Raw genomic sequence first — 17,789 nt, 5'->3', positions numbered from 1 at the left:
GCAACACCATGTCGTGGCAGGGCTACGTCGATACCAACCTCGTGGGCACCGGCAAGGTCACGACCGCGGCCATCATCGGTCTCAAGGGCGGCGTGTGGGCGGCCTCTCCCGGCTTCAATGTGAGCCCTGAAGAGCAGCAGGCCATCATCAAGGGCCTGGATGACCCCACGCCACTGCAGGCGAGCGGCGTCTACGTGAATGGCAAAAAGTACCTCACGCTGCAGGCGAATCCCCGCTCGATCTACGGCAAAGCAGCGGTAAGTGCATCTCACTCACACGCAGGGCGACGGCGTCTGCATCGTGCGCACAAGCCAGGCTGTGCTCATTGGCGCCTACACATCCCCCCTCCTCCCCGGCGACGCAAACAAGGTGGTCGAGGGCCTGGCCGACTACTTGATCTCGGTAGGCTACTAGCTATAGAATGCACTTAGCGGCGGCGCTGGTCACGCACAGCTAGGATCTGCACAAGGCGCGTAAAAATGTTGATAAAGTCCAGCTCCAGGCTAATGCTCTCGCGCAGCGGGTCCGCGGGAAGAATGCCCGCCTCAGCCAGCTTGGCATGGCGCAGAATCTTCTGCGTGTCCCACAACACAAAGCCACCGAACACGGCGAGACCACCATAGAGCCAGATCGCCTCAGTCGCAGCCAGCGTGCGCGCAAAGCGCATCGGCAGAACCAGCGGCGCCAGCGACGACAGCGCCACAATCGTGACGCCTGCCAGCAAAGGACCACCGAGCCACAGGTATTGGTTCTCCTTCGCCGTCGCACCCACGTAGCACAGACTGCCCATGAGGCCAGCCGTGTACAGACCCGCGCGAGCGAGGATCGCTGGGTTCAGGAACAGGAGCGGCGAGAGTACGGCGGCCTGACTCAGGTTGAACAGCAGCCAGCACGGCACCTTCGCAGGGTGGCTCGGCGGCAGCGCCTGCGCACCCATCATACCACCAATCGAGGCAACGAGGCCCACACCGAGCACCAGCCACGGGTTCGCCGTCATCAGGCGCGCCGAGTAGCCGAACCGGTGGAGCGCGTACGCAGCCCCCGCCGTGACAGTAAGGCCCCCTCCCAGGTAGGTAAATGTCGAGTTCAGGTAGTTCGACTCGTACATGCTCAGGGCGTCGCGCGTCTCACGGTTGAAGAACAGGTTGAGGCCAATCGCCGTGCCAGCGACAATGCCGGCGCTCACGAGAGCACGCGACCAGCCGCCCTGAGCAGCAAAGGGGTTCGATCCAGAGAACCCCTCGCCTTGGCCGTAGCCCGCAGACGGCGCCGGCGCCGGCGACGCATACTCGTGCGAGCGTGGCGACGGGCGGTTAAAGCGGGTGTGGCGGACGTGGCGGGCCTGCTGAGCGATCGGCGAGCGGGTCAACGACGCGCACGGCACCGGGCGCGCAGCCACTCGGGTCGAAAAAGAGCGCACTGCAGCCAGTGGAAGCGGGCTGGCGAGGCGTGGAGCCATCCGGGCAACCGCAAACATGGTAGAGGGACAAGACTAGGTCTACGGCCTGTCTGTGCGTGGACGCCACAGTGGAGCCCACGTGCTACCCAGTCAGAGGCCAGCGTTCGATTGGTGGAGCCGTCGTTGAGTGTCCGCCGAGCGCCGCGCCGAGCCCAGCGGGGTAGTACCATGTCGGGCATTCCGCCTGAAGAGTTGCCTATTCTGGAGGCGCTGATTAAGTACGTTGTGTCGTAGCATGACTTACACTGCAGCATCCGACACCAGCTGACAGCGTTCAAGACATTTAATACGGAATTTGCCAATCCTCATGACGTGCAGATGATCTACAATGCCGTGCTCAAGCAGATTGCCAAACTGAATCGGATCCGCGAAGAGCAGCACGTATCTAGCGTGGCGCAAGATGCAAGCAACGAGGCCGCGACCATGGATGCCACGTCGGCGACCAACACAGACTCGACAGCGACGAAAAATACCCGTGTGGATACCATGTTGGTGGACGTGTTTTACTTGCTGAGCCTCTTCTTCATCACGGTCGGACGCAGCCGCGAATGCCCCGCGCTGTTTAGCCAGATTGGATGCATGAAGCAGCTGCTTGACCACCTCGATGAGTCGGCCGTGTATACGGAGGCGGACTTGACGCCGTTTGTGGCGCGCATCCAGGAACTGCGCGAGATTGTGCGCAACGACGAGCGTGAGAACAAGCATCCGCCCCAGCTGACCAAGCTCATGTCGCGCAAGTTGGAGGCGTGCCAGCAGGTGACGAACAAGCTGCAAAATGCGCTGTCGGTGATTTCCGTGGAGCTCCTGCCGATCCACCAGAAACTCGTGCAGATCCGGCGGCAGCTGAATGCGGCCGCAGCGCGTCCCAAGCCGCCCAAGGCAGAAGTACGGCAGCTGCAGGAGGAGCTGCGCAAGATCGAGAGCAAGCGCGTCGATGGTAAGTTCCTGGGTCCCGGTGGCTCCTCGGTGCCTGAGGGGCAGGAAATGCTGGCTGGCCTGCTGGAGAGCTGCTTTGAGCTGAGCAACGATATTCTTGTGCGCAACAGCACGGTGTCGCCAACGCTGCAGCCAATTTATGACCGTCTACTTGAGACGAAGCAGCAGCTGGAGCATCTGGAGCAGCGCCACCGGTGGTCGCTCAAAGAGACGGACCTGTGGACGTACCATTTGACGCTGAAGGACATTGACCGCATGCGCGTGGACGGCCGGTTCGTCGATAGCGAGGGCAGGCAGCCTGAGGGCCAGCTCGTGCTGCTGTACCTGCTGCGTCGCTCATACGGCCTGATCAACAAGCTGCTGTCGTCGTCCGAGCCGCTATCAGAAGAACTCATACCCATATCGGACAAGCTATCCACCATTTCCAAGTGTCTGCGGGAGGTAAGCAAGTTTGGCGGCACCTTTACGCTGCGGGACATGTACCCGTACCGCCTCGCACTGCACCAGATCGCTAGCCTTCGCAAGCCAATTCTGGACAAAGAGGGGCACCCGACCGACGAGTTGCGCTGGTTTGCCTCGGATGGATCGGTGCCCGAAGGGCAGGGCATCATCCAGGCCCAGTTCGAGGAGGTCGAGCAGACCATTGAGGAGCTACTCAACCGCGAAGAGGAGGACGACGATGACGACGAAGGCACAATGTGGGACAGTTCCGCCGTCTCAAGCCGGAGCGGCACCTATGAGAGCGATACGGCGAGCGATAGCGATCGCATCCCGACGACGTCGCAGATGCACGGCAGCCGCTCTGGGCACAGCCTGACAAGCCACTCGCTGGATACGGAGCCGCTGGCGGAGCAGCTGGCCCAGAGCACCCAGCGTCTCGCACTATAAGCCTGTACTATAGCCTGTGAAGTCGTAGAGACAGTAACAGCGCAGGTCGTTCGCTGGTGGCGCTCGTAGGGCGGGTATCATGGTGCTGCGTCGAGACGCGCTCGCTCCATGAGGTAGTCGAGCTGCGGTGTCACAACGACCTTGCCGTTCAGTTCACCAAGGCACTCGGCAGATTGGCGCTCCGTGTCCAGCAGCATGACCTGCTGCAGGAAGCTCGACTCGCTGCCGCCGCCCACTTCGTAGGGCATATCCCCGATCCGCAGCACAATGCGCCCACTCGGGTAGACATCGAGGTGGCCAATGTGGCCCTCAGGCGCCGCCGGTGCGCCATCCTCGGTCTTGGGCGCCTCGTCGGCACTCCCCTCGGCGCGCTGGAACGACAGGCCCGACTGTGGGAATTGGAAGAGGAAGAGCTGCCCCAATGGCGACCCCGACTGCAGCGACGACGAGAGAAAGCTCGCCGTCTCTTCTTCCGCGTCGTCTTCATTGTCGCTCAGGTCGAGTGCCTGGGATTGGTTGACGTCAGGCACGTCGTCCATAGGTTCAGGCTTGGCCGACGGTTTCTCGCGCTTTATTGACGGCGGCGCCTGCATGAGCGACTGGGGAGCCATGTCGTCCAGCTCATGCACATGCTCAATGTCGACGCCCCTGGCTTCGGTGTCACCGGAGGCCGAGGGGGCCGCCGCCGCGGTTACCATCGACATGACCGCAGGCGTACCGGCCCGTAGTGCCGCCGCGCGCCGCGAGGATGAGGCGGAAGAGCTTGGTGCAGCGCCCAGCGCAAATGGACCTGTGGCTGTCATCTCGAGCGGCGGCCGCGGTGTCGGCCGCGGTGGGGGACGTGATGGCTTCGGCCGTTCCTCCGCCTCACTCTTCACCTGCGGCGTAGACACATTCGGTGTCCGGCGGCGCTGCGGCATCACAGGGCGAAACTGGATGCGGCTGGCGCTCGGCTGCGGTGTCGACGAACGAGAGGCAGCAGACGACTCGGACGGCGACGCCGCCGCTGCGGCGCCGACCGCCGAGCTCGTACGGCTAGGCACCATGCTTGTTGTCCGTCCAGGTGCCGGTGCGCGCGTGCTGGGCGCAGTGATGCGGCCGCGCGGCGCATGGCCCTCTGGATGCTCCGGCATGATCGAGGCGCTGGACGCTAGGGCGTTTTTCCTCCACCCACTGGCAGGCGCTAGCTGACTCAGCCGAGCCCGTTGCGCCACTGGAGCGGGCCGTGCGTTTCGTCGTCGATGACCTGGACGAGGGTAGTGCGGCCGACGGTGCGTTCGGCAGCGGTAGTTCGGGCTGGCGCACTGGGCCAGCGCGCCAAGTCGGGGGCGGCTGGGTCGGCAGCGCCGCCGGCGCTGCGGGTGGCCCCGCCGACGCTGGACGAGGAAGCACACCAGTTTGAGGAGGCGGTCCGCGACGTTGAAAGGTGGCTCAAGTCGCCGCGGTTCGAAGGTCTCACTCGTCCGTACAGCGCACGGGATATCGTGTCCAAGCGCGGTACGATGCCCGTGCAGCCGCCACCATCGTCGCTGCTGGCGGACAAGCTCTATGCCTCGTTGCAGAAGCATGCGCAGGAGCGGACGGCGCTCACGACGCTGGGCGCCGTCGACCCTGCGCAGCAGTCGCAGATGGCCATGCAGCAGGAGGCAGTGTATGTGTCAGGGTGGGCGTGCTCTGCGCTGCTGACTACATGCGACAATGAGGTGGGGCCGGACCTGGCCGACTATCCCTACACGACCGTGCCGAACCAGGTGCAGCGCCTGTTCAAGGCGCAACTGCATCACGACCGGAAGCACTGGGATGAGCGGTGCCACATGTCGGCGAGCGAGCGCGCCAGTACGCCTTGGGTCGACTACCTGCGGCCGATCATCGCGGATGGCGATGCAGGTCATGGCGGGCTTAGCAGCGTGTTCCGCCTTGCCAAGCTCTTTGCTGAGCAGGGAGCTGCGGCCGTGCACCTCGAGGACCAGCTGCACGGCGGCAAAAAGTGCGGGCATCAAGCAGGCAAGGTGCTCGTGCCCATGGCCGAGCATATACACCGCTTGGTCACAACGCGCTTTGCATGGGACCTGCTCGGCGCCTCGAATTTGCTCATTGCACGCACGGACTCTGAGAGCGCCAAGCTGATCTCGTCCAATATCGATGAGCGCGACCACGAGTTCATCAAGGGCGCCTACAACCTGCCAAGCGACACTGCGTCGTTGGCAGAGACACTCTCGGAGCTCGAGGCGCGCGGCGCGTCGAAGGCAGAGCTCGACCGCGCTGAGCGCGAGTGGATGGAGGGCGTTGTGCTGCTGACATTCAACGAGGCGGTGGCGAATCACAATGCGTCGAACCCGACGCGCCTGACCGAGTACGACCGTCGCGTAGAGGGCGGTGTCTCGCATAGCAAGGCGCGCCGCATTGCTGAAGAAGTGTTTGGCGCGGAGGGCGTGCCGCAGTGGGACTGGGACGCGCCGCGCACGCGCGAGGGCTACTACCACTTTAAGGGCGGCCTTGCAGCGGCGATCAAGCGGGCGAACCAGTTTGCTCCGCACGCGGATCTGCTGTGGCTAGAGACCCACACGCCGGACGTGGTGCAGGCCCAGGGCTTTGCGGCCAAAATCCACGAGCAGCACCGCGGCAAGTGGCTTGTATACAACCTGAGCCCCTCGTTCAACTGGGCCGCGCATGGATTCAGCGACACAGACCTGCGTAACTTTGTCTGGGACCTCGCGCAGGCCGGCTTTGTGCTGCAACTCGTCTCGCTCGCCGGTCTCCACCTCACAGGCGCCGCGGCGTGCGAGTTGAGCCGCGCGTTTGCCAAGGACGGCATGCTTGCCTACGTGGAGCTCGTGCAGCGCAAGGAGCGCGAGCTGCGCACCGATCTACTGACGCATCAGCGCTGGAGTGGAGCTATGTACATGGACCGCGTCCTACAAACGGTCCGGGGCTCGTCGAGCACGAGCAGCCACGGCGCTGAGAGCACAGAACACACCTTCTCCTAGCCTGTAATGTCACGTGATAGAATAGGGCGGGGCGGCGGCACCGTGTCGCTAGACCAGCGATGCCACGCGGGGCGCTTGTGTGGGGCCTGCTGTCTGCGGCGGCGGCGTGTGTGGCCGCACAGCAGCATGTGTTCAGCATGGAGAGCGATGCACCGCTCTCCGGGCGCTTCCTACACATCACCGATATGCACATGGACGGGCACTACCGGGAGGGCAGCTCGGTCGTATCCCAGTGCCACAGGGACGCACCGCACAAGAAGCACGGTGGTCAGTGGCGCTCGGGGTACTGGGGCACGCCTGTGAGCGACTGTGATGCGCCGCTGCAGCTTGCCAATGCGACGCTGCAGTGGGCCAAGGAGGCATGGCAGCCTGAGCCCAGCGACGCTTTTTCGGGTGTGCCCGCGGTCCCGTTCGACTTTATCCTGTGGACGGGCGACTCGGCGCGCCATGAGCAAGATGGCACGATCCCGCGCACGCCCAAGGAGATCCAGGACCTCAACCGCTACACGGTGGGCCTGTTCGAGCACTACTTCCCTGGCGTGCCGCTAGTGCCGAACTTTGGCAACAACGATATTCAGCTGCACAACACCATGCCTGGTGGCCCGACGCAAGAGATCGAGGCTTTTGCCGATATCTGGCAGAAGCACATCCCTTCTGACCAGCGCGATACCTTCCTGCGAGGCGGCTACTTTGCCAAGGACGTGATTCCCGACAAGTTGGGCGTCATCAGCCTCAATACCCTCTACTTTTACGACTCGAACAAGGCCGTCGATGGCTGTCCTCGCAGGCGCAGGCAGGATAGGGACAGTCACGTCGATCCGGGCACGCTGCAGCTCGAGTGGCTCACCGAGCGCCTCGTCGAGTTCCGGCACCGCAACATGCAGGTGCACCTGATCGGCCATGTGCCGCCGACGGCTGGCAACTACTTTGACCGCTGCTTCGATGTGTACACAGAGCTCGTCCTGCGCTTCCAGGACACGATTGTGGGCCAGCACTTTGGCCACATGAACCTCGACGCCTTTTTCGTGCAAGAGTCCGCGCTCGCCTCGAAGAAGCACCCGCGGCCCAAGATCCCGATTGTGTACAAGCCGATCGAGGAGGATTTGCGGTACGACTACGAGTCGCTGCCAGGCAACGCGCGCACCAACATGGACCTGTACAGTGTGTTCTACGAGGCGCCCAGCTTGGTTCCGACCTATCTGCCGTCGCTACGTGTGTGGACGTACAACACGAGCCTCGAGCACGACAATCGCCCCGTGTGGAACCGGGAATTTACCAATGACCTCGCCGTGCTACTCGACTACGTATCGTATGACCTGTGTGACGACCACGAGGCATCGGACGAGTGCGAGCCCTATCCGCTGCCGGGCGATGTGACGGTGTGGAAGAAGGACCGGCAACACAGCCGCCCGCCGCACCGCCGTCGCCACCGCCGCCGGGACCAGAGGCTCCCCCGGTACGCGTCGCCTCTGTCGCCGTCGCGCACCAACACCTTCCTAACGCCGCTGGGCTATAGCCAATGGGTGCTGGACCTCGACGCTGCGAACGCCGAGTTCCTGCATAAGCGCAAGAAGCACGGCGGCAGGGCGCCCACAAACCTGACGCTCGACTTTGACCTGGAGTACACGACCTACACGGCGCCTGTCCTGTGGCACCAGTACCACGACAAGCTCGTAAGCCCCAGCGAGATTATGCCGCCGCCGCACCACCATGAGTCGCCGCAGGACCACCACATCCCGGTGCCGCGCGCGCTGCTCGAGCGTGCTCTCAGGCAGGCGGGTATCACGTCGCCCTTTGACTGCGACGGCAGCGTGTGCCGCCTGGCCAAGCCCGTCAAGCCCCTTACCAACTATGCGCGGGACGACATGACGCTGCGCTCGGTCATGGACCTTGCCCGGCGCCTCGTGCTCGACAAGAAGCTGTGGAAGACGTATGTGCATCGCATGTACACCAACAGTCTCATAAACTAACGGCTTGCCTCGGTCGCGGCGGCGGCCGTCCGAACCGCGCTAGCGGCCATAGAATGTACTCGACACGCGACGTGATCAGGCCCAGGGGCACCGGGCCAAACTCGCGACTATCACGGCTCTTGATGTCAGGATGCAGCCGGCTTAATTGCGTCGGTGCGTGGGCACTGGCATCGCCCTCAACCCAGGCGTACTGCGGTGGAATCGTGATGCTGAGCCACGCACCCGATGCGTGGTCCTCGATCTCCGAGGCCAGCTCGCGGAGCGCTTTCTGGTAGATATTGGTGTATGCGAGCGATACGACGTCGGCACGTCCGCGCCCGGACGACGCAGGAGCTAGGTCCATGCCCCTGGGCACCCATACTCGCACGGTATCGCCGCCCAGCGCAAGAATCCGCTTTGTGATGAGTCGGTTCGGATCGTTCGGGCAGTACAGTGTCACAATGTCGCCCCGCTTATAGTTGCGCCGCGCCGTGACCGTGCGGTTGAGCAGCACAATATCACTCGAGGGCCGCTCGCTGGGATGCCCAAACTGCTCGGGGTCAATAGGATTGAACGTAGGCTGCGGTTAGCTAGCAGACATACGCTCATGCTGTGGCCATGCACGTTGGCAATGCTGCACACATGACTCGTGACAAACATCACCACGGGGACCCACGCCAGGACCCGAAACACGGAGCGCGCCCACGACGTGGCTGGCGGTGCCGTCTTCTCCGGCGCCGCGGAATAGAACCGTGGGCATACCGCCCTCGTCCACATAGGCGACGACGGCACGCACACACGCCGCGCAAGGCCCAGGCCCGGCTCGACTCGACCCCAGCGCATGGCGTTGGCAGAACACGAAAGACACCTCCACTGCTACGAAGACGGCGGCGTACGCCGGCGGTGCGCGAGCCCCAGCTTGTGCATCTCTTCTAGCACAGGCGCGCCCAGGCGCACGCGGCGAGCGCTAGGATTCGCGAATATTTCATCCAGCATTTTGTTGGCACGGCGCATCATGTACTCGACCGTGGTAAAGTCGCGCTTCGAGAGGCCGCCGCCCATCGACGGGTGGCGGAAAAAGTGGCGCAGGTATAGCGTGAAGTCGTAGCGGGAATCCTTCCATTAGCCACTCGCACGTACCTCTGGCTTGGTCCGTATGAGACGCAGGCCGCGCCGGTACAGGGCCATCACCGCTCGTTGACTCTGGGAGTACTTGGACATGCTATAGAGACTAGAAGTGTGCTTGCTTGGCCAGGGCGCGATCACAACGTCACACGCGTAGCAGGGCCTACGGCAAGTAGATGCTCTAGGTCGCAAGATAGAGGAGAAAAGGCAGAGAGTCGCTCACGGCGGCCTTGACTCCCACAATAAGCGAACACGAAATGAGTAAGGAAGAAGCGCCGTGCGTCGCGCGGCTCCACCCCTTGCCACGTGCGCGGCCGCCACGACCGGGGCTCCCTCGCGACGACATGCCGAGCACCCCGCTCCCGTTCCATCTGCAAACCACGCGCATGGCGCTGGTGCAGCTGGGCCAGATTGGCGCTGACAAGGCGTTCAACCTGCAGCATGCGCGCTCGTCCGTGTTGCGCGCGGTGAAGGAGGCGCCGCAGGGCGGCGTCGATCTGGTCATGCTGCCGGAGTGCTTCAACTCGCCGTACAGCGTCGACAAGTTCCGCCAGTATGCAGAGTCGTTCTCGGGCCTGTACGAGCAGGTGAAGCGTGGCGGCACCGATGTCGCAAAGAATGGCGGTCAGCGCGCGTGGCCTATAGACAACCTGGACAACGCACGCGCCGTGACACTGTCACAGGCGTGTCTCGAGTCGAGCCCCAGCCTCAGAATGCTCAGCATGCTCGCGCAGGAGGCGGGTGTGGTCCTCGTGGGCGGCAGCGTGCCTGAGATCGATCCAGACACCGACCGGATCTACAACACCAGCTGCGTGTTTGACAACGAAGGTACGGGCTCGAGACTCACGCAGGCCGCGTACTTTCTCTGCATCGCAAGCTGCATCTCTTCGACATTGACATTCCCGGCAAGATGACGTTCCAGGAAAGCAAGACGCTCTCGGGCGGCGACCGCGTCACGATCTTTGACTGTGGTACGTGGCTAGTACTTACGCAGCGCACGGTCGCTTTGGCCTAGGTATCTGCTACGACATGCGCTTCCCCGAAAGTGCGCAAATTGCCGCGCGGCTCGGCGCTGGTGCTCTGCTGTACCCCGGCGCCTTCAACACTACCACGGGGCCGCTGGCCTGGGAGCTGCTCCTGCGCGCCCGGGCGGTGGACAACCAAGTGTACACGGTCGGCTGCTCGCCCGCACGTCCCCCGGAGGGCTACCCCGCATGGGGCCACAGCACCGTGGTCGACCCGCTCGCAGTGGTCGTCGAGACGTGTGATGAGAAGGAAGCGGTCGTCTACGCGACGCTCATGCCGGAGCGCGTAGCCGAAGTCCGCCGCATCGTCCCCATCTCGATGCAGCGCCGCTTCGACGTGTACCCCAACGTGGCGCACTGACGCGAGGGCCAAGGTCATAGTCACGTGGTTCAGGGTCGAGCTGGCGCGGCGCCCAACGCGCGCACGTTCCTAGGTGACCATGTCGGCCGTAGATGCGAAGCTAGCCAAGCGCCAGCGCTTTGAGGGCGTGTTTTCCAGGATTGTTGAGGAGCTCCTGGACTACCTGAAGTCGCAGTCGATGCCTGAGGAGGCCATCGACTGGTACAAAAGGAATCTCGAGTACAACACGCCGGGCGGCAAGCTGAACCGTGGTCTGTCGGTGGTCGACACGGTGGAGATTCTGCTGTGCACGAACGAGAGCAGTGAGAAGGTGCGGGAGCTGACGGACGACGAGTACATGCAGGCGGCGATCCTGGGCTGGTGTATCGAGCTGCTGCAGGCGTATTTCCTCGTGGCTGACGACATGATGGACGCGTCGATTACACGCCGCGGCCACCCGTGCTGGTACCGCTTGGAAGGCATTGGCAACATCGCGATCAACGACGCGTTTATGCTTGAGGCGGCGATCTACTTTATGCTCAAGAAGCACTTTAAGGGCCAGCCGTACTATGGCTACCTGCTGGAGCTCTTCCACGACGTGACCTTCCAGACGGAGCTGGGCCAGCTGATCGACCTGATCACGGCGCCAGAGGACTCGGTCGACCTGAGCAAGTTCTCGCTGAAGAAGCACCACCTGATCGTGGTGTACAAGACGGCGTTCTACTCGTTCTACCTGCCCGTGGCGCTGGCCATGCGCATGTGCGGCGTGAGCGACGAGGACGCCTACAAGAAGGCCGAGGAGATCCTCATCCCGCTCGGCGAGTACTTCCAGGTGCAGGACGACTACCTGGACTGCTATGGCGCCCCGGAGGTGATTGGCAAGATCGGCACCGACATTCTAGACAACAAGTGCTCGTGGAACATCAACGTGGCACTGGCGCACGCGACGGCGGAGCAGCGCAAGGTCCTGGACGAGAACTACGGGCGCAAGGACGCGCAGTGCGAGCAAAAGGTGAAGGACGTTTTCAACGCGGAGAACATTGACCTCAAGGGCAAATTTGCCGACTACGAGCGTGCGAGCTACGACCGCATCCATGGCCTAATCAATGCCATCCCTGAATCGTCGGGGCTCAAGCGCCAGGTGTTTGTCGCCTTCTTCGAGAAGGTGTACAAGCGCAGCAAGTAGGGTCCTTCCTTAGTCAGCGCTCAAAAATTTGGGTGCATTTCCGCTGCGGCTCTCCGCTGAGCATGGGCTTGTCGGAGCCGCGCAAGAAGCAGCGCCTGGTCGGCGCGGCCTCGCAGCACAATACTGCATGGCTTCAGGACTCGTCGCTGCCGGGGCAGCGCATGATGTCCATGATGGGCTGGGCGCCGGGCACGGGACTCGGCCAGTCGCGGCAGGGCATGTCGAGCCATCTGACCGTGTCGATGAAGCTGGATAACAAAGGCATCGGTGCGCAGCGCCACGAGCGCGAGGCGCGTGAGCAAGGCAAGGAGGATGCATGGGTCGGTGCTGGCGGCGATCTCGGCTCTCTGTTCGATCGCCTGAACCAGGCGAATGCGGCGACGCGCGCCGACGAGCCTCCAGCACCCGCGCCCGAGCCGGCGCCGCGCCCAGCCTTTTCTCGACTTGCGTACGTATCACCTACTAACGCAGACATCGTGCCAAGTTCCGCCAGGCCAAGGCGCTGGTCGGCACGAGTGCCCTAGGTATGAACGAGATTCTCGGCATCAAGCAGGGCACGGCCGAGGCGCCTGCGAGTGCCGACGCATCTGGGCGCCCTAGCCCGACCGACAGGGAGACGGAACAGAAGGAGAAGAAGGAGAAGAAGGAGAAGAGGGAGAAGAAAGAGAAGAGGGAGAAGAGGGAGAAGAAAGAGAAGAAAGAGAAGAGAGAGAAGAAGGAAAAGAAAGCCAAGGCCAAGAAGCACGAGCCTGAGAAAGCAAAAAAGTCCAAGAGTAAAGATACCAGTGAGGACGACTACAAGACGGACAAGAAGTCCAAGCTCGGCAAGCGGAAGCGCGCTGCAGAGGCCGGTGAGGCCGGGGCGCCTGCAGTGACGAGCATCGAGGTCGTGGAAGAGACGAATGTGGTCGCCAACGCGCACGGCCAGTTCGTCTTCCAATACTTGTCCAACAAACTCATACGGCGAAAGGCCGAGGTCGCGAAGCAGCGGCGCGAGGCCGGGGCCTGGTGGGGGCCCTCGCCCATGTAGATTACGCCTTTGTACGCGGCTCTCCGGCAGGCGCATCCACCGTCTTGCGCAGATCACGCTCCGCCATCATCTTCTGCATCGACTGCTCAACGAGCGGCTGGAAAATGTAGTAGCCTGAGGCCACGCCCACGACCGTCGCGATGATCAGGCCGGCGGCGCCTTGGGACCGCATCGTGCGAGGCGAGGATGCATCACGTGGGATTCGGAGGTCACCGTGCGCGTATCTCGGTGCCACGATGGGACGTGCTGTTCCCGCGTACTTGCGGCTGCCCCAGCAGCTGCGCATCCAGAGCTACCATGTGTACATGATTGCATTTCTGGCCTGTGTGATCCTTGTGGGCACCTGTACATCGGCCCTCTTCCGAATGAACCACTATAACGAGCGGCTCAGCGCCACACGCGCGACGGACTATGCGGCGTTCGTCGAGCTGCAGCGGCAGGTGCCGTCGCTGCTGGCCGACCGCCGGAACTGGATGAACACGCTGTTTGTTAAGCGTGCGTGGTTCTGGAACACGCTGGCGATGGGCCTGATCGCCGCGACGCTGAAGCGCACGGGCGGCGGTGTGCAGGGCGAGATGGGCAAGGTGCCGGTGCCTGCGCGCGTGCGCTCGTGGCACGATGTCGTGGCGTCAAAGACGTTTGTGCGGTGGCTCATCGCAACGATCGGCTGGTTCCTCGTGGCGCAGTGGTCGTTCGGCGCGAGCCTGCTTGAGCGCATGCACGTCGCGAGTGGGGGGCAGTGTCTCGTGAATGCCATGGAGGTGGACCCGACGCTGTGCCGCACGCGCGCGCCGCTGTCGCTGAAGACGCACCCGCACCTCCTTGGACAGCTGCACCCGACGCTTCTCGAGCGACACTCGACGCTGCATGCGGGATGGCACGGCGGCGTGAATGTGTCGGGCCACACGTTTATCCTCGTGCTGAGCCTGCTCGTGCTCGGCGAGATGCTTGTGCCGTACGTGCCTGTATCGTGGGCGCCGCTGGCCATCCCGACGGCGGTCCGCTCGCAGCGCAATGTGTGGCGGGACGGCCCGCCGGCGGTCCGCCACCGCAACCAGCTGGTGCTGCTCGGCACGCTGGCGCTCATGGCGCTGTGGACGGGCATGCTGTGTGCCACATCCATGTACTACCACACGGCTGTCGAAAAGGCGGCGGGCTTCTTCACGGCTATCGCGGTATGGCTGCTGGTCCCCAAAGAGACCGCATTGGTATAGAGAAGCGCCATTCCTGCTCCAGGAAGGCCAGCGCCCCGCTGGGGTCGCGTGGCTCGTCGTCGTCGTCGCGGGCGTGGAACAAGCGGTCGCGCAGCGCATCCCACTCGTCGCAAAATGTAGGAGGTAGCATGTCATAGTCGATCTGAACGAGCACATCGTCGTCGAGCAGGGCTGCGAGGCTCTCGGCCATGCGCTGCGCGCGCGCGCTCGGGCCGCGCAGGCACACACGGAGGGGCGGCCTATCGTCCAGTCCCAGGCGCGCGAACCTGTCGAGCGGGTCGTCCGACGTAAGCGCCCAGCGCACCATGGCCGCATCCTTGGCCGGGTCGCCATACTCTTTCGGGGTCGTCAGGAGCAGCGTCTGCAGCGCAGGCATCTGGCGGATCGCACGCGCCTCCGAGAGCGACACGTTTACATCACACAGGACGAGCGTGTGGACGCGGCGGAAGATGGGCGCGTCAAAGCCCGAGATGAAGCTGTGCGGGTTGATCGATGTGAGGCGCCGGGGCTGGCACGCCGTTCCGTACGAGCGCACCACATCGGCCGCCACCAGCGAGCCACTGAGCGCCACATCGTCAAGGCGACGACATGCACGCAGCACGAAGCGCGTCTGCACATACACCTGCTCCCGCCGCTGCTGCACATAGTCCGAGTCGCCCGGCATGGGCAGCGACAAGAGTGCGAGCAGGTCGGAGCGCGCATGCCGCGGCCCAATCCACAGACGCCGCACCGCACGCGCCGCCTCCGGGCGCCGCTGCACAAGCTCGGCGAAGCGCGCGAGCGCCTCGGACGAGCCGAGCTGCACACGCGTATAGACGTACGGCGCTAGGGCAAGGTGCCATGCGCGGCTCAGGCACAACACGCGCTGCACCGCTACCTGGTCCCACTCGATGCTGTACAGCAGGATACGCTGCACGAGCTCCGTCGGTATCCCACACGCCACAGGCGCAGCTGGCGCCGGCGCCGGCGCGCGGCTGGGGCCGCCCGGCGCCGTCCTCCGACGCATGGCAGGGTGGAGGTGTTCAAACTGAGCCTACGTACGCTTCCCGAGCCAGCGGCTGGCCATGTGGCGTACCCGCTGCGCTGTGCGCTTGGCGCCGTGGACACGTTCATTAGCTTCGTCCGAGGGGGCGTCCATGGGCCGCGGCCTCTGCATAGATGCACGGGGCGCAGCGGGTGATGTGTGCGACGGCGGCGACTGCGGCGGCGGCGGCGGCTTGGCCGCCTGGGGCGGCGCACGCCGACCGGACGAGGCCGCCGGCTTTGTCGGGACCGCCAGCGTCACACGCGAGCTGACCGTCGCGGGTGGCGGCGCCTCTGGCGCTGCGCCCGGGGCCTGCGCGGGCGCGGCCGGCTTGGTCGCGCCGGGCGGCGGCGTGGGCCGCTGCTGGGACTCTGGGCGCGAGAGGGACGAGGTCGGGCGCTCCGGTGGGAACCGCGCCTTGCAGATCCCTGCCGCGGCAATGGCCCACGCGGGCGGCGGCGTGAGCTTGTGCGTGATGATATTGTGCAGCGTGTTCATCCACTCGATCTTCTTGTCGTCCGAGTCCGCATAGAGGTAGATCCGCTCGCCGTTGCGGAACGTGAGGCAGAACGAGTGGGGCACCTGGCACACCTCGTCGGTATCGCGGCCCTCCGCGGGGGGGTGCTCGTCGACGGAGAGCGCCTGCACGAGGTCAATGCGCGTCACTGGCCGCCGGGTCACCTCGTTGTAGCACACGAGGTTCAGGCCGACAATGCGCATCGGGCGCCGCCGCCACGTCGCACAGTCGCCGCCCAGCTGCGTCAGTATGCCCTCGTACGACGTCGCTGTATCGCGCCACGCGACCGAGACCATCCCCTGCACGGCCTCGTCCATATTGCCGGGCAGGTGCTCGTGCACGGCCTCGGGCAGTGGCGGCAGGTAAAAGACACGCACACGCAGCGTGCCACGCCCCTTTGGCATCGCGTGGCGCCGGAGCGTGCGCTGCTCCGCGTCACACACCGGCAGGTCCAGCGTCGCGCAGCGCGCAAAGCAGTTGTCCAGGATGTCCGCCAGAACAAGCCGCGATGCGCCGATCGTGCTGAGGCGCGCAGGCGCCGGCGGCTTGGGGCGCCACGGTTCGCGCGCACCCTTGGAGCCGAGGTGCCGGCTCAGGAAGCGGCCCATGCCTGTGCGGGCCTCCGTGGGCAGCGCGCCCGTTTCAGCGACCTCGTCGTCCAGGACATCGTCGCCGTCCGCGTCGAGGAGCAGCGAGAGCGTCAGTGCAAAGCGCGCGCTCTCCACCAGCTCAAACTCCTGGTGTATCGGCGAGGCGCCGCCGGGCACGAGGGGCGCCGACGGCGTCTTGACACGGTGGATGCCATTGTCTAGCACACAATAAAAGGCCGCGTTGAACGGCACCTGGAGGCCCGTAGGCGTGAATGTATCGAGCGCCAGAAACAGACGCCCATGCGTCGTGGCACCATGCGTGTCGAGCCGCGGCGTCGCAGCGCGTGTGCCCTGCGCCAGCGCGGCCACCTCGTTCGGCTGCTGCACACGCTTCCACGGCGCCTGTGAGCTCGCGAAGCCACGCTCCATGGGCCGCTTGCCAACGTACACGTCGCGCTCGCGCACCTTGTACCGCTTGTCGCTCTCGCGCACAATGCGTGTGAGCTCGCGCTCCATGAGATGGCGGAAGGCCGTCGACGGCTCGGCGTCATCGCCCGGTGCCTCGGCGGCCGGCGCGTCCTCGTCGGGCAGCGCACCCTCGTCGGGCAGCGCCGAGACACGCGAGAGCGGCGATACAAACTCGTCGTGGTCGCTGTCCTCGTGCGTCTCGTCGGCGGGCGGCGCAGCGGCCGCGTCTGCCGCGCGCGGGGGGTGCTCGGCACCGAACCACTGGCTCTGGCGCTCCAGCTCCTTGGAGAGCGGCGGAGCCGCCTGACTCGCGCCTGACACGGTGCGGCCCGCCTGGTCCTGGAGCGCCGTCTTGACTTGCGCGAGGGGGCTATGCAGGGACGGAAGATCCGGCCGGCTCGTCGAGGGCCCCGGGGCACTGTCCGTCGATAGCCGCGCGGGGCCACGCGGCGGCGGGCGCACCGGCGCTGGCTGCCGCCGCTCCGGTGGAATCTCGTTCAGCACATGCGACTTTTTCCGCTCGACGCGTGCGCGAATCGCGTCGCGCGAGATGCGGGGCCGCACGGTGCGGGCAGGCAGCTCGACGGCACGCGGCCGCTGGGCGGCTGGCTCCACGTCCGGCAGGAGCGAGTCCCATACAATCGGGCTCCAGCTCGGCAGCGTCGGCAAGTCCACGTCGGGCGCCGGCGCGGCCTTGTCCTTCGCGTCCGTGTGGATCCGGCGCATGGTCGTGCTGCGTGCCATACCCGGTCCGTCGGCGTCCAGCGCATCTTCTTGCAGGAGGTCGTCCACATCCACACCGCCCGACTCGTCGTCCTCCGGCTCGCCCTCCGCCAGCAGCGCATCCACATCGAGGAGGTCGTCCACCTGCCCGACGGGCGGCTCATGCAGGCGGTCCGGCGAGGCATCGCGCGCGTCGTACAGGCGCTCGGGGCTGGGCAGCGCGTCAGGGTTCGCCAGGTCGCCAATCTCGGCTGGCACGGCGCGCTTGGGCGAGCTGTGGCGCACAGGCGATGTCGTTTGCGTGCTCGAGACAATCTTGTGTACGGGG

General features: G+C 64.7%; 10 protein-coding genes and 1 pseudogene across 11 annotated transcripts; 7 read left to right on the top strand and 4 right to left on the bottom strand.

Moving 5' to 3' along the window:
• Nucleotides 1-8: 8 nt before the first annotated feature.
• MSY001_1677 (uncharacterized protein) lies at nucleotides 9-414 on the top strand (the record flags this gene model as incomplete). The annotated part of the gene is made up of 2 exons (XM_018883488.1): nucleotides 9-257; nucleotides 283-414. The coding sequence occupies 2 exons, from the start codon at nucleotides 9-11 to the stop codon at nucleotides 412-414; spliced, it is 381 nt and encodes a 126-aa protein (XP_018740242.1).
• A 13-nt stretch (nucleotides 415-427) lies between these two features.
• On the bottom strand, nucleotides 428-1,477 carry MSY001_1676 (uncharacterized protein; the record flags this gene model as incomplete). The annotated part of the gene is made up of 1 exon (XM_018883486.1): nucleotides 428-1,477. The coding sequence occupies one exon, from the start codon at nucleotides 1,475-1,477 to the stop codon at nucleotides 428-430; it is 1,050 nt and encodes a 349-aa protein (XP_018740241.1).
• Nucleotides 1,478-1,627: 150 nt separating this feature from the next.
• MSY001_1675 (uncharacterized protein) lies at nucleotides 1,628-3,283 on the top strand (the record flags this gene model as incomplete). The annotated part of the gene is made up of 2 exons (XM_018883485.1): nucleotides 1,628-1,677; nucleotides 1,711-3,283. The coding sequence occupies 2 exons, from the start codon at nucleotides 1,628-1,630 to the stop codon at nucleotides 3,281-3,283; spliced, it is 1,623 nt and encodes a 540-aa protein (XP_018740240.1).
• A 77-nt stretch (nucleotides 3,284-3,360) lies between these two features.
• Nucleotides 3,361-4,416, bottom strand: MSY001_1674 (uncharacterized protein; the record flags this gene model as incomplete). Its single annotated transcript, XM_018883484.1, has 1 exon — nucleotides 3,361-4,416. The coding sequence occupies one exon, from the start codon at nucleotides 4,414-4,416 to the stop codon at nucleotides 3,361-3,363; it is 1,056 nt and encodes a 351-aa protein (XP_018740239.1).
• Nucleotides 4,417-4,524: 108 nt separating this feature from the next.
• Nucleotides 4,525-6,270, top strand: MSY001_1673 (uncharacterized protein; the record flags this gene model as incomplete). Its single annotated transcript, XM_018883483.1, has 1 exon — nucleotides 4,525-6,270. The coding sequence occupies one exon, from the start codon at nucleotides 4,525-4,527 to the stop codon at nucleotides 6,268-6,270; it is 1,746 nt and encodes a 581-aa protein (XP_018740238.1).
• Nucleotides 6,271-6,329: 59 nt separating this feature from the next.
• On the top strand, nucleotides 6,330-8,240 carry MSY001_1672 (uncharacterized protein; the record flags this gene model as incomplete). The annotated part of the gene is made up of 1 exon (XM_018883482.1): nucleotides 6,330-8,240. The coding sequence occupies one exon, from the start codon at nucleotides 6,330-6,332 to the stop codon at nucleotides 8,238-8,240; it is 1,911 nt and encodes a 636-aa protein (XP_018740237.1).
• Nucleotides 8,230-8,996, bottom strand: MSY001_1671 (uncharacterized protein; the record flags this gene model as incomplete). Its single annotated transcript, XM_018883481.1, has 2 exons — nucleotides 8,230-8,799; nucleotides 8,823-8,996. The coding sequence occupies 2 exons, from the start codon at nucleotides 8,994-8,996 to the stop codon at nucleotides 8,230-8,232; spliced, it is 744 nt and encodes a 247-aa protein (XP_018740236.1).
• A 692-nt stretch (nucleotides 8,997-9,688) lies between these two features.
• MSY001_1670 (uncharacterized protein) lies at nucleotides 9,689-10,730 on the top strand (the record flags this gene model as incomplete). Its single annotated transcript, XM_018883480.1, has 3 exons — nucleotides 9,689-10,172; nucleotides 10,196-10,315; nucleotides 10,339-10,730. 3 exons carry the CDS (start codon nucleotides 9,689-9,691, stop codon nucleotides 10,728-10,730), a joined length of 996 nt encoding a protein of 331 aa, XP_018740235.1.
• Nucleotides 10,731-10,809: 79 nt separating this feature from the next.
• MSY001_1669 (uncharacterized protein) lies at nucleotides 10,810-11,895 on the top strand (the record flags this gene model as incomplete). Its single annotated transcript, XM_018883479.1, has 1 exon — nucleotides 10,810-11,895. The coding sequence occupies one exon, from the start codon at nucleotides 10,810-10,812 to the stop codon at nucleotides 11,893-11,895; it is 1,086 nt and encodes a 361-aa protein (XP_018740234.1).
• Nucleotides 11,896-11,957: 62 nt separating this feature from the next.
• MSY001_1668 (uncharacterized protein) lies at nucleotides 11,958-12,925 on the top strand (the record flags this gene model as incomplete). The annotated part of the gene is made up of 2 exons (XM_018883478.1): nucleotides 11,958-12,343; nucleotides 12,412-12,925. 2 exons carry the CDS (start codon nucleotides 11,958-11,960, stop codon nucleotides 12,923-12,925), a joined length of 900 nt encoding a protein of 299 aa, XP_018740233.1.
• Nucleotides 12,926-14,270: 1,345 nt separating this feature from the next.
• Nucleotides 14,271-17,734, bottom strand: MSY001_1667 (annotated as a pseudogene). Its single transcript has 3 exons — nucleotides 15,181-17,734; nucleotides 14,368-15,090; nucleotides 14,271-14,281 (listed from the first exon to the last, which is right to left on the bottom strand). Coding segments are annotated over exons 1-3 (3,288 nt in total).
• Nucleotides 17,735-17,789: the final 55 nt, after the last annotated feature.

Source organism: Malassezia sympodialis, genomic scaffold, assembly GCF_000349305.1.
Source record: "Malassezia sympodialis ATCC 42132 genomic scaffold, msy_sf_8, whole genome shotgun sequence".
NCBI lineage: Eukaryota > Fungi > Basidiomycota > Malasseziomycetes > Malasseziales > Malasseziaceae > Malassezia > Malassezia sympodialis.
This window is presented reverse-complemented; position numbering and strand designations above follow the sequence as displayed.